At 36.6% G+C, this 15,208-nt stretch overlaps 1 protein-coding gene across 1 annotated transcript in view; it reads left to right on the top strand.

Moving 5' to 3' along the window:
- The first annotated feature begins 2,948 nt into the window (after positions 1-2,948).
- Positions 2,949-15,208, top strand: part of STN1 (STN1 subunit of CST complex) — a 36,165-nt gene continuing 23,905 nt past the window's right edge. Inside the window, exons 1-2 of the mRNA XM_080347430.1 lie at positions 2,949-3,052; positions 13,591-13,730. Coding sequence (XP_080203556.1) covers positions 13,598-13,730 — 133 coding nt within the window. The 5' untranslated portion in view covers positions 2,949-3,052; positions 13,591-13,597. The remainder of the gene's footprint in view (positions 3,053-13,590; positions 13,731-15,208) is intronic.

Raw genomic sequence — 15,208 nt, 5'->3', positions numbered from 1 at the left:
TGTGTTGCTTCAGACATTTCTCAATATAGTCTTCCTGTTCCAGAGAGCTTTTGATTAATATAATGCTAAAAATATAAGATGAAAGGCTAGCACAAAAAAGGAATAATTAATCTGCTGATAAAGTTTTGCTTTTAACATCTTTCCTTTTTTTGCTTACTCTTTAACAAGTAATTCAAGATAAAAAACAATATATCTGAAAAGGAAAACCATGACTTAGTCTCATTTTTTCCTGTGTTCTTTCAGTCTAGAGTTACAGCTTGCCACTCAATCATGCAAATAAACTCTGTAAGGTCAAGGTTAATTGCTAGTAGCAAATCCTTCCCGATTTGCCTCAGCTTCGTGGTATGGAGGAGGCTGTACAAAGCCTGTTTTTTTGTGGTCCTATTTTTTTTGTTTGTTTGTTTTCTGCTGGTAGCAGGAGTTTTTAGCAACTGTAAATGTTTCCAAATAGTAAGGATAAAAAGGTAAAAGTGAGTTTTAAGTATATTCAGAATTGTCCATCAGGCATTTAATGCAATGCATTTTGAAAATTCAGTGCTTCCTTAAAATATCAAAGTAAAGATGTTCAAGAGATATCTTGCTTGTGCATCAAATATACTGGCTTAAAAATAGCTGTTACTCTTCGCTACAATCTTTTTCATCTCTTTGAAATTTAGAAGTCTTCTTTATACTTTCTGCTGCTTAATATCACCATCCTTTCCCATTGACTCTATTGCTTACACTTGCTACTGTTCTAAACTCCCTCTTTAAATTCTACTTCTGTTTCATTTAGACTGCTCTTCTTCAGTTTCTCTTCATTGAAAATAAACACTTGCTTCAGAAATTTAATATGAAGTGTGTTCTTCACAGCATATATTGCCCTTTCACTTCAATCCTACATCCTGTCTTCAACTCTTTCAAAATATTTCATGGTATATTTTTATATTGTCTTGACTTTCTGTCCACCCACACTTTCACATGTCTCCTCCAGTCTTCTTTCTGATGTTTGAGTTCATTGAACTGCTATAAGGTCACAGGTGGCTTGTTCGTGGTTAAATCTGAAGCATTATTCTTGTTTCATCCGTTCTAATCTGTCTGTCACCTTTGACACTCAACACGATCCCTATGTTTTCTTTACTTGATATATGTGGTGTTTTCATTAATATTTTCCACATATAGTGTGGTGTTTTTCCATAGACTTTATCACTTCTCCTCTGTTCTGTTCTTGAAGTTAATGTTTTCTGCTATATTGTACTCATTTCATTTCTAAATGCCACTGTAACTTCTAGATCCTTCTAGTCAAGACACTACCTACCGGATTAACCTCCTGCATTTGCATTCTTGGTTTTTGCCAAGGCCTTCTGTCTGCAACCTATGTGTATCTAAAACTATTACGAAAAGTTGCCTTGCTTCCCTCTGACTCCTTTATCCTTGGAGTTCAGGATTTTATCAAATTAAGTTCTGATACTTCTCCGTGTACCACCATAGCTTTACCAACTTTCCTCAGTTCCTGAGGTTTTATGAGAAATTTTTGGTGACTCTCTCATTCCTGACCCTTTTCTCCCTTCTTCCATTTGTCATCCATCATTTTTCCTTTCCTATTGTTCTGAGTGTGTTGCTTTCACATAGGAGCACCTCAGTTCAGTGGATTTTAAATACTTTTTTGTTTTCAGTCTCTTTCTGTCTTGTATACGGACCTTAAAAATATTCCCTTTCTTGCCTCTTATGACGTTAACTTTGTCCTTTTTCTGTGACCCCTCTACACTTGCTATGCTGTACCTGACTCCTGTGTCCTAATGCTCTGATTAATGGTGGTAAGTACAGAGGAGCTAGTAGTATCATTTGTTAATAATCCATGTTTATGACAGGGTGAAAAAGGAAATACTAAAGAGTGCTTAAAAAAAAAAAAAAGTCTATTTCTTCATGATGTAAGAGGATGGCCTAAAAGGCTGTACATTTCTGTACATTTTCGTCTAAGGAGCATCAAGTCATGTTTTCCATTTACTGGAAGCCTTGAGAGGAGAGACTATATTGTATATAGCACCCTTAAAGCCCTTATATTAAATGTACAGTTGATAGATCTGGTTAGAGACTTATATTTCTGTTCTGCATTTGAAATTTAAAGCTGTCTTCATAAAGAAACAAAAAAAGAGGCTTGGTTATGTACTCTGTTTAATGAGCCTTTCTTATATGGATAACAAAAGTAATTCAGTTGTATATAACAGAAACAGGAAAAAGTTGTAATACCAGAGGTTAGATGCTCACGAGGTCACCTATGTCTCATTAGCCAGAATCAATGCTCCTGTCAATAACCTGGAAACTACATGACATGACTTCTTTTTTTTTTTTTTTTGATGCATTACCATAGGACCAGTTAATCTAAGAATTGCCATAGAAACTTGTGGCATTTGGGAGCTTCAACATGTAAGGGTATTACTTGAAGTTTGCAGTAAAAAGATTGACTGTTAAAATGTTTAGGAATAGGATTGATCTAATTTTGGCTTCAGAAAAATCTGTGTGTTTAGTCTAAATTGGCCTGGCATTTTCAGTAGTCAGTAGGAAAGGTATCCTCAGAGGTCAATGCACCCTTTCCCATTTTAGATACTTTATCACACAGTATTTAATTGTGTGAGGTGAGTTGTCCTGGAAACGTGTGATGGGGTGGTTCTTTTTACCTATGGAGATACCACTGCCAGCAGAACTCTTGGGGTGTAGATCTCTTGATATCAGGCAACACCTTTGGGAATGATGACAGAGCAAATATAGAAGTTGTCAAATTACCTGAATGTTTCCAAGTAAACCAATGATGTTTTATGGAATAGGCTGTATTTGAAATTAAAGGTCAGAAGAAAAGGCTGTAAGATACCTTGACTAAGGACCATAATATTTCAAAAAGCAGTACAACAATATTTCTTGGAAACACATCAGGTGAAAGGCATTCATACTTTAATGTGTTAACTTGATTGAAGTTATCACAAAAAAATAAAGATTTTTCTTATTGCTTCCAGCTGATCTGTAAGAACACCACCTTCAAGACTGATATTCAGAAACATAGTCACATCTAATTGGAGGGGTAAGTTGTGATTTTATATTTATTTGAGTGAGAAGCAAACCTCAGATTTAATGGAAGGGCCAACAATGTGAACCTTATATAGCTGATTCTCTTTATTGATTAACTGGCAAATGCAATTAAAAACTTAGGGATTAAAATTTTTCAAGTAGGCTTGACACTTTGGTTTGTATTTATACTGAAGAACTTTTGTAGGAGTATTAAAATATTGAGCTCTATTAATGGATAGATGCATTTTTTTATTATGGTAGCTGGTCTGATAAAAATTCTTTCTCTCCATGTCTCAATGACTAGAACAATCTTTCACAGCATTACACATGAATAAGTCTGTCTAGGGTATTGATTTCTTTTAATGTAGTATGCAATTAAAATACTACTACTCTTTGCTATAATGCCATGTTCTTTCTAACCATTTTAATCATGTGATGAGGTTACATTTCATTTACAGCAAAATCTACTTAATCAAAACTGAGCATGATCACAAGGCAGAGTGTTTAAAACTTACAGAGCCCCCTCCCTCTGATGGATATTAGAAGCCTTAGTTAAGTCACATGAAGGCATGTATTACAAATGCTTCACCATGATTGTTTTTTCTCTAGATGATAATTAGACCTTTATTTCTTGCATAGGAGTCACGAGTTAATTTGCTCTTTTTGTTTGTGGCTTTCAAATTTGCATTAGTTCACATAGCAGCTAGGATTAGAAATTTATTAGGGGATAAAGATAACTTTGCATCTTAGTATTTCTTTCAGTCAATACTGGCACAAAAAATGTCTGAACAAAAATCCCACATTTATTACTGCTTTTCTTTCTGCAAATCCTAAATTTCTTCCTCTGTTTCCCAGGAACCTTCTTTTTCTAGAGTGGACATTGTTTTCTCTTTTGATCCTGATCAGCTCTGGAATCTTGTGTCTGAATAACTTGTTCTGTAATAAGAAAATGAGTTATTTTAAATATATCTTTATAAATATATATGTATATATATTTATTATTACGGCTGGCCAACCAGCCAGCAAACCTAATCCTGGTTATGTGATAAGTGTAAGTGGGAAGTTTGTTATGCCTTCTACATCCATTATTAAAAATATACCATACTGAAAAGTAGGGAACATTTTACACACACCGAAAATCTGACAAAAAGATATCACAGAAAACCACTAATTTAATATCCCAAACATATGAGACATTGCAGTAGGATAATACTGGAGATGTGTCTACTAGCAAAAAAGGGAAATAACATTTGGAATGTGAGATACCAACTGTTTATTAATAGTTTTTAATTGAAAAAGTGGTATTTTTACATTACAGTTACATTAGAAATGTTTTCTGTATGTGTAGTGTTCTCTTTTTCCTAGATTTTTATAAGCTGTTGTATAATTTTAATTTTTGAGACAACAATAGTTTACTATGTGTTGTGAAGTAGAATTTGGTGTTATATAGGATCTCTTCTTGGTACAGCAGCAGTGTGCATAGCTCTAATAATGTGTCCATTGTTAAAGGAAACAGCAGCTATTGTGTGTTCAACAATAGTATATGCAAACTTCGGGCACTAGGACCTGGTTATGAGAAAACAGTATTGTGATGTGATGCACTTTTTCTCTCGAGTGACCTGGAATCTCTGTTTCTTAGACATAAGGAACCTTTAATCTAATATCTCATCCACAAAATTATATTTTATAGTAGACACGTGATATTTATGGATTAAGCCAAAAAAGCCCATTACGTTAATTGCACTGAGTTTTCAGTAGCAGAAAATAAAATTCGCTATAGGAAATGTAATTCCTGTGGTTTCTGACTGAGCTATAATACGTTGTTCTAGATTCAGAAGCATGAGGTAGGGAGTGTCATCTATTCAAATTCAAATGCAACTAAGGAGACAGTTAAATCTGTTTATAAAAGGCTGCTCATTCTTTTTACATACCAGGAAGTCAGAAGAGTAGTGATTTTATCATGTTAGTTGTGACAGTGATTCAGGTAGAGAATGCAAGAAATTGTAGCCACAGTCGTTGGGGAGGTATTTTCTTTCAAGAATCTTAGTAGTGCTTTATCCATTTGGTGATTTCCTATTGGATTCAGAAAAAAAAAAAAATTAAGGGTGGGCAAAAATCATCACTAGCAAAGAAGTGTAGCCACCTTTGCTCTGTAGGGAAGAAGGCCATTAAGAAAATACTCATGTTGCAGGACAGGTATTCCTGAACAGTTTTGGTGTGTTCTGTATCAGGCCTAGATCATCTTTGGACAGAGCTCAGAAGGAGTATCTGTAAGATATTAATTATTTCAGGACATCCTCAGAGAATTACAAAAACTGCCAACCCAAAAGTTAATAGAGGACCAAGTCTTTGGATTTTTAATGGATCCTAATAGAGTTTAGCAGCTGAAGATAAGGGATAATGAGCCAGCTTCCCTTAGCTGAGAAGAAGCTGCTCTTCAGATCAATCAAAGTTCATAGAATGCAGTGTAAGACATTGTGCAGAACAACTTGTCTTAAGGAGTCAAGAAATATCTACACACCTCTGGCATTTCTAAAGCTTTTTGGTTTTGTAGGTCAGAGAAGCCCAGGTGTGATGAAGAAGTCCTGTGCTTGATTTCAAGTATAAAAGTTCTAGTCCTCAGAAAGTTTGCAATGTTACAAAAGAAACTTGGAGGATATCAGGTTGAGAATTGCACCATTTTTCGATTTAAAAGAACAAAAACAGCACCACAACAAAACAACCCACACCTTTTGGTACTTTTCCTAGATGCTGGTTGAGAGGACCTGTGTATTAGAAAAGCATAGCAAAAGCTTTGTCCTTACCTGCGATGATAGTTTGAACTTCCACCAGTAAAAGAGGGAATACCATAATAATATAATAATATAGATACTCCCGATGCTGCCCCCGCCTGCCGCTGCCTTTCAGTTTGAAAGGGTTTGTCTTTTGGAATGTTTAATCATTTTTCTACAAGAAGTACCTTCAGACTGGAAGCATTACAAGTCTTTATTTGGAGGAGGAAAAGAATAATTTTTTGAAATACCTGAAAAAAAACAACCAAAGAACAAATGCAGTCAGTCTATGAACAGAGATCAGTGTCAAGCTAGCTGTGTTAATCTTTCTAAGAAGAGTAGCAGATAGGTCTTAGTCTTCCAAAAGAGCTCCAAATGAGTGATCTCAGTCTCTAGTTACACTTACAAGATATATGATGGTTCTAGTTGGATCTGAGACTTCAAAGTTATTCTGATTTGAATTATTTTGTATATACCAACAACAGTGCTGTATGGACACCGTATTTTAAGCACAGCCTCACAATGTTCTGATATAGTTAAAAGGTTCACTTGTATACCAAATAAAATTGATTTCAGTACATTAAACAGGTCTGTCATAATCTAATGCTTTGGTATGTACTGGGAATATTTTGAAGACTTTATCACAGCTGTGCAGCTAGACCAAATTATGGGTTAATCATTTTGAAGTCTCTCATTGTAATGGAGTGCTCTCTCGTGCTATGAACGTTCATACAGATTCTGATCTTATTCCAGAGGCTGTTTTAATTTACATCAGATGCATAAACTAATTTAAAAGGGAGAGAGGGAGGGAAGGAAATGGGCAGGAAATCTTGCCTCTAGAAATTGAGTCAACCCTTGTCGGGGAGTTTACAGGCCCAATAGCTTCAGAAAGCTATTAACCAATGGTTGCCACTTCTACACAAATTTTTGAAATTTGGAAATGTTTATTCAAGAAGAGGCACTAAAACTATTTTACATGGCTATAGCAAAGTAGGAAAGCTAACTGTGTTGCCTTATAATGCGGTGAATTAGGTTCTGTTCTCATTGCTCTGTTAGTTAACATAAATGAGTTAATATAGGTTTATGTTGAATCAGTAAATTACATGTATCTGGGAAAATGATTTTCCTTTGTCGAGAGCCTATTTGGAATCCTTTTGCTATCAAAGCATCCATACTGCTGTTTTTCAAAGCAGCAAACTTATAAATAAGAAGTAATTTTTCAGTTTTGTTTATTTTTATTTCACACTAATAACTGAGAACCTTCACTCCCAGTGAAAGAATGTCATTACAGCTCATTCTGGCAGCACCGTGGGTGATTAATAGCTTTCAGAGAGCATTAATCATCTTCATAGGCTTCCTCCTGCCCCCTCTCAAGACAGGTTAGAGAATTAGTTGAAGAAGGTACTTTGGTGTGATTAAAATACAAATAGCAAGAGAAGCTTTCTGACTCTCAGTAGTGACTATTACTACATTATTTATGATAAGCTTACATCTACCTATGGCAAATAAACGTATAAAGCTAGTTTACTGTCTGTTGAGTGGTTTGCTGCTTTCTTGATACATAGGAAAATATCTGGTTACTAATGCATGAGAAGGATCTCAAGGAGCTACTTCTACTGTTTATTTCATTGCACGCTTCCTTGTTAGTTTTCCAGAATCCTGCTTTTGGAAAATTGGGAGTCAAAACCTTGTTACAAGGTTTAACTTTCATATAGAACAAATGGCAATGCCAAATAAGGCAATCTAGAACTGCAAGCTTTGTCCTCCTTCCATATAAAACAACTGGTGTTGGAGGAGACAACCTGTCTGGCCTCCTGCAGCCACATGGGCCTGTCCAGAAGGATTTCTGGGCAGTGCTGTGGAAAGTAAAACCAGAGAGAGGGAAATACATTACAGGTGATGACATGGAGTCATTAACTCTGCTGGTAGACTGGTACACAGTAGTGGTGTCAGTTTAATGATAAACTAAGGCTTTCTTGCTCCTATTTATATCCTGATTATTATAGGCATTGCAGGCAATACCTTTCTATGTTGTAGATAGACTCCCCACTGACTAAAGTTTGTGGTGATGGGTTTTCTTGTCTTGCGCCATCTTGCTTTGTCATGGAAGTGTATTGTAATATAATCTAATGTAATTAAAAGACATAAGATGTTTAAGCTTTGAAGAAGTATATTTAAGAAAAAAAAATGGTAATTTATTTTGAGTAAATGTGTTATCTCAGGAGGTTACACGGATGCTAATGCTTGTAGAAATAACATTTCAGGAACTGCTAAACTTCTGGAAGTTTAGGAGTTGTAGCTCTCTTAATTTTGTTTCAAAACCATTTTTTTAAATTGTAATTGTACTTGCCTTGTATATAAAACCTACAGGACATGTATGCCCTTACTGTCTTTTGTTTCAGTTTGTAGCAGCTAAACTTACAGGACTTCACAGCAGCAGCAGTGGAAGGTAGTTTATTAGGAAATACTGAAAGTGCTTACTGTAGTTTGGTTTTTAATAGAATCATCAGGTAGGAAGTGAATCCAAACTGACCTTATCTTACTGTTTGGTTATTTTGTAACAGCTGTAAAGTTACTATTAATATACTTTTTTTCAGGAGCCTTTTTTTGTCTTTTGGTGATGTATTTTGGTCTCTGTGATGGTTTCTGTCTTGTTACTGGTGTTGAAATCTGTTTTTTAATGATGTATTTTCAAAAAGTCTGTGGCTGAGTTTCATTTTTAGAATCTTTACTCCATATTATCTGTAACTAAAGGCTTCACAGCTTGCTAAGATCTACTTACATAACCAGATATTGGAATTTTTTTTTTGTTTTAATTTAAATTGCTGTATGTGGCCTTGGATAATTAAAACCATGTATTGAAATACGACATTTTGAACTATATCATGCTGGAATTGCTTCCCCTGATCATGAAGAATTGAATAATAGTCATGTAAGGGTGTTTTGACTCAAACACAGATGAGTTCAATTTGGATGACAGAGGTTGTTACAAAACCCAGCTATTGACTTTGCTGCTCTCTCCACAAGTTGCTCTCTCTGTGGCAGGAATGGCAGACCCATGAAGTGATCCTTTAACAGCCACAGTTTGTAGTTTGGTCTATTCAAGTAAACCAACAGTGACTTTAAGTTGCTTTAATGCATTGGTTTAACGCAGCTCCTGAGCTGCTTCCTGTGTAAATAATTGGTGCTGGTGTAGTAGTTGTGGTTGGAGAAGGGTGAATGCTTGTTAGGATGCTGAAGCTGCTTGTATTGGTGGGTAAATATTCTCTGCTTCTGATTCACAGCGAACTTAAGAATCTTTGCAGTGTTCTGCCAGCAGTTGTGAAGTAGCTGCAGACAACTGCTGGCAAGATACCTTTTCTATGGCTCCAATGGACTAATCTCAAATAAAGTCAATTCTCTCCAAGAGCTTCAGTTGTTCATCACATCTGGGGAAAAGACAACAATAACCATTGCAATAGATACTCTTCTTTGGAGTTTCCATTTTACTGGAACTGGGAGAAAACCAATTCTTAATCATTTGCCATTTTTTTAAAAAGGTACATGGTGGACACAGGAACAGGAGCTAAGAAATGTATTGTCCAGGGCTGATTCTGTTGAACAAATCACTTGTGTGTTAAATGGGGAGCTATTTTAACTGCTTGGGATAGAAGAAAGAAAGTTAGGTTGGTTTTGGGTGGAGGCATTTTTGGGAAGGCAGCCAATCTTCTTTGGTTTCCCTTCTTTCCCTTTTAGGATAATACCTTGCTGAGGTCACAAGGTAACTGAGGATTACAGACTTGGTTTAATTCTCAGTATAGTCAGGAAAGCTAACATTGATAGCAGTCGGTGGAGGAGACAGCCTTATTTTAATGGGTTAGTGTCTAGAATAATCTCGACTTGAGGCTCTTTGTTTGTTTGTATTTAGTTAACTACTGTGTAAACTTCAGATTTTTGCCTTTGAGGCAGAACTGTTTTCCCGAAAAGTGGTTTGAATAGCAGAACTTAACTGTATTTTTGTTTTTTATTATGCTTTTGTAGCCTTTCTTTGGGGTTATTTTATAACATATCTGTATTCTATTTTTACCTCTCTATATCTAATAAACTTGTGGACCAGATGCCTCTCTTGCGTTTTCTTCTCCTGTAGCAAGATTAAATTCCTTGCACTACAGCAACTGTAAAGTCATTACCCTGCATTTAAAACAAAATGCAGGAAAGGATGACCTTTTGCTAGGGCTCCTTGTTGCTTGTGTTGCTAAGCCTTATCACTGTCTTTCAGCAAAAGCCAGTTTTGTCCTTAAACATTTGTATGTATAGTATCTGTTCGGAATTGTCTGTTGTTAGCTGTCTATGTTCTCATTGATTACAAGGCTGTGCATCTCCACAGTGCCTGCTACTTGCCCCTTGGATCTACATTGTGCAGGGTAGCTGTTATCTTCCTTGCTGATAGCATATCACCAGTGGTACCAGTTAAGAGCTGAAAACACTTCCAGCATAATGGAAAGTTCCGCTTTCACCAGGATGACTCACTAATTAATTAACCCCTGGGATACTCTGCCTGGAATGGAGAGGCTTTCTGTGCCAACTTAAGAAAAAGTTACAGGAATATACTGTTATATAGCAAAGGAGAAATTGATTGGAATAATTTTATCTGTCTTGTAAGAAATACATTTTCTAATACTGTCAATCAGCCTGAAACAAGCTTGGAAACTAGCTGAAAAACAGATACTTTGGAAGGAGTTACTTCTCTGACTTAACATCTTCCTTTGCTATATAGGAGCAAAAAGACAACTTCTGTTGACATCAGGAGAAGAATGGACTTGTAATAGGAGCATGTGGAGGCAAGCAATACAGGAGGCAGGAAATGTATTTTCCTCCCACCAGGCCACAAACTTTTGGTTTTAAATAGGTCACTGTTCAAATGTAGCTACCAAGTGGCCACTTAGGAGGGAGGAAATAAAATGGGCTTGGTTTTGGGTGGTGACAGGGGTTGGAAGGACTGTTGGGACCATGAAGAGGAGGAGACACAAGGAGCAACTGCCCTGCAGAATGCCCTTCATGTCAGACATTGCTGAAAGCGAGTGAGTGGCTGGAGGACGGTATCACTATCCCAGCCTGGTGTGGATGGAGCATCTGTAACTCATGACTTTAACAGATTTGTCCTGTGGGCTTTGAGAAATCTTGTGATGCCTTAGTAGTGCTGGGGATGTGATTTACTTTTTGGCAAAGAATCTTTGCCAGATCTGTAAGATTAAACTTGGTGTGTTTGTAGCAGAAGATGTGATGGCTGTAAGTTTCTCCATTGAAGAGCTTTAATAAAACCTGAGAGCTGGAATTTGAGATTTAACTCTAAGTAGCTCCACAGATAGAGCTTTTGCTGCAGAAATCTTTTTCCTTTCATGACAGAGAAGTAGTAAAAGATTTAGGAAGATGCTTCATTTAAGCTAGAAGTGTTGTTTGTACTTCTGGCTAGTGACCTGTTAGCATTTGGGCATTTCAGACTTGATGACTGTTTACTGAAATACCAAAATGCAGATATTTTTAATCTCCAGTGGTGCTGCTTCATTGTGTTTTTTCCTCTCAGGTGCACATATGTGCAGGGGTGACTTCTGCATTTTACTCCAATGAAATGAGTGGCTGTTCACACAAAATACAAAAATTTAGACAGGATTGTTACCCGATTATCTCTTTTTGGCTTGTTAGCTCAGTCTGCCATCTGTCTAGGAGAAAAAGCGGCTGCTGAGCCATGACAGGCTTCATAACCATGCAGGGTATGTTGCGAGGCATGGTGAAGAAAGGAATACTACTTTGTACAAAAGATGATCTTAAGAACAAGACTGATTGTATTCACATTTCTTGTCAGGGAAGAAGTGCAACTCGAAGTGAATAGTTGGGGAGTGTAGCATCATTAAAGATAAAATTCTATCTTAAAAGTTCCTGTTTGTGGGTGGGAGGCAGGATGACACCGGCCAGTAGTGCTTTTCTTAATTTGCACTCATTATGTGTTAACCTTGGTTGACTATAGTGTGTATGTTAATCAATTTAATGTGTTAACTCTTCTCATTCACCATGACCTTTTGTTGGGCTAAAGTTATTTTTCTTTTTTTTCTTTTTAATTCCCCTACCCCCCCCTTTTTTTTTTAATAGAACCTATAAAAACACAGTAGCAGAGGGACAATGCAGGCAACTTTGTACCAGAGGCTGCAAGCAAAAAGAAAGGGATGCAAAAGACTAATTTTGTTATGAAAATGAGCACGCTAAGTAAAATACAGGTTCAAACCATGTGTTTGCTTGGGAAGGTCTGTGGTCTAAATTTGACATAGACTATAGCAGACAACTAGAGAACTGCCATATGGAGGAATAGCAGCTCTGCGTTATTAAGATCGTACAGTTAACAACATGGTTTATAAATTTCTACTGAGCAGTGTCTGCAATTCAGCAGCAAAAAAGTGTGCTTCAAGGGGAGGATTGAGTGAGAAAAGAATGGTGAGACGCTTTTGAGTAGACATTGCATGTGCAAGAGAGATGGGTTGGGAAAAGCTGTCTGGAGTGGGGAGAGACATAAAACCAGATGTAAACAAAACTATTTAGTGAAGTGACTGGTGGAACTGACTAAATCAAATACTTTCAGCATCTCGCAAAGCAAGTGACCAGTTTAAGGAGTGTTGAAGTATCCCTAACCGTTTGCTGTTTTGTTTTGGTTTGTTTTTTCAAAGTCTAGAGTAGATGTCAACAATGCTTTTAGCATGTTGTGCTATACTCTGTTTTTCTGCCCCAAATTAAGGTTTGAGTGTGAAAACAGAAATCATGCAGAATCTGAGCTCTTCTATTTCTCCTAGCAGCAGGCTGCTGTCTTGATATTCATGACATGTTGCCTCTACATCAGTAGCTTGGGGTGTCTCCTGCAGACTACAGAGATTACTGGCAACCTGTAGCAGGAATCTGCTCTCTCTCAGAAGACTGTAGCTGCTGAATCTCAGCCCTATAACACACTATTAAAAATCTGTATGCTTACTACTTTTGCCCTACACCTGTAAGAGGCTGACCCCCATTTGAGGGTGACCTGGGTAGCTTTATGGGAACAATTTAGCTATCCTTACAGAAGCAGCTAATAAAAAGTATATTAAGCTTCAAAATCTCTACAAGGACCCTTCTTGAACTGAGTCCTCTTTTTCAACACCAATGCTGTGATAAGCAGAGAATTGGATCTGGTAATGGCAGAAAATAGCAAGCATTAAACAGGGAAAGCTGAAAAGGTAAAAGGGGAAATGTAACAATTACACAGTTATTGGAGACTGTATACCTAAAATAAAGAAGTTGCTTTTGCTTTATATAAAATAAATCTTTCCCCCTACCCACAATAAAGCACAGTGTAGAACAATGAGGAGAATGTCTTATGGAAAGGAAAGAGAATAATTGCGAGGAAGAACCATCAAGTATTACAGAAAGTAGCAAATTGGTATCCCACAATCCTGCTCTTTTGAAGAAGTGTTGTATTTGGTTTGTTGTTTATGGATCCATGGAGGAGAAATCCCTGAAATTCTATTTCATTTGAAGGAGCTTGGCAAAATGCTGTTGCTGTTGAGTCTCAGTACTTCGAATAAATCATCAGGATTGATATTTTCAATATTCATGTGGTGACACAAAGGTAACATTATATTAGATAAGTTCCTATGTCTCTTCATCAGCTCTGCTGTGTTATTGCTTGTAAAATCACAAGGTACTACATTTTTCATTCAGTTGATATAAGTGGACAACTCTTTACCAGTGTAGAAAATAACTATAAGTTCTCTGTTCACAGGTTTTAAATGCAGTCTGAGTTCAAGAAGTATGAGGAAGAGATACCTTCTCTGCACTGGGGCATGGATCCTGTATTTTCTGCATTTGCAAGACTCTATATTAAAGATATAAAAGAAATGAGAGAATCTAAACAAGTGCCAGGTATGTACTTATATGTGCTGATTATGATGCACAGAAAATTAGGACAGATTTATGTTGTACTCTTTACCCAGGGATTGCAGAACGCTTCATGAACACCAGTAAAGTAATTGTCCATGCCTCTAAGCTAAGTGACATTAGTATCTTTAGCAGGTCTAAGAACAGGGTGTACATAAAATGTATGTGAAAATGTATTCGTTCTAATGGCTTTTCTTCCTCTCATATGCATAGATACAGAACCTCTTTTACATTAAGGTAATGTTGTGCATCCTCTGTGTGATAGTGTTTGTTATAGTCTGATAAAGTTAATTTGAAAAATGCAGGCCCTTTCTGGCCATACGTGTTATATCTTTGTTCTGTCTCTATATTTGAAAAGGATTTTATGCTGCTTTGGTGCAGAATTTTGACAGTTTAATACCTTGTTGGGTGTATGTGCTTTGCTTTTTCCTCTGGATATGAATATATTATAAAACAGATACAGGTTTTGACATTTTGTTTGCTTAATTTCTAGATATTATAGATATATGATGTTCTTCCTACATCTGAACAACCTTTTTCTGGTATCTGTGCTGAATCTTATACCACACCTTTTATTTCCTAACCATTGGTGGAAATTGTGTGCTTTGCAGTCTGTTTCCTGCTGGTTTTCAGCCAAAATCACCCACATGTGTACGTTGTCTAAAGCAACGTGAGTCTGACCCTGAATTTCAGTTTTCATCACAAAGACTTTAAATAGACTGCAGTATGTCTTCTGCTGTAGAATGGTACATTACTACAAACTGAAGCTTGACAAGGTGCAAGATTATCAGGGAGCAACCCGAGGAACTTAGAATTAGTGAGGAAAAGCAGTAAACCCTAAGCAGAGTGTGTCATTTGGGGGTTGACGTTTTGGTTTGTTTGGTTGTTTGTGGTTTTTTTGTCTGTGTGTGTTTTGGTTGTGTTTATTTCCCTCCACAGAGATAAAGTACAACTGTTTGGCTCTTTGAATATGCTCTGCCTTGTAGGTTTTGTTATTCTTACTTATTTTTCTTTAGCAACAAGGATAACAACAGTGTTATTCTTGCAGAAATCAAGGACTGGTGGGCTTTTGTTGTTTTTCTTGGTTTTTTTGAGTTTTTTTTTCCACTCTTCTCGCAGCCATTTTATGAATATATGGACTTTACAAACTGCAAAGCCTAGTATATATACCTCTTTGTTATTTAACATAATGGAAGACTTTTTTCTTAAATCCATTGCAAGAATTAGGTTATAGTCTTCTGTTGATGTTTGTACTAGAGGGAGTAATATTTAGAGGCCTTTTTAAAGTGTGCCAGTGGTGTGGCACTGGTGTGGCAAATGCATCTGGTAAAAACTATTCCTGCTTCAATTAGAGACATTTTTTGTATTTTGTTTGAAAATAATTAAAAATCCAGAATCTGCAAAATAGGACTGTAGTTTGGACTTGGACGTTAGTACACACATATGCAAAATATATTCAGAAG

This window comes from Nesoenas mayeri (assembly GCF_963082525.1).
Source record: "Nesoenas mayeri genome assembly, chromosome: 7".
In the NCBI taxonomy this organism is placed as follows: domain Eukaryota; kingdom Metazoa; phylum Chordata; class Aves; order Columbiformes; family Columbidae; genus Nesoenas; species Nesoenas mayeri.
Note: the sequence above shows the minus strand (reverse complement) of the source record. Positions and strands in the feature narration are given on the sequence as shown.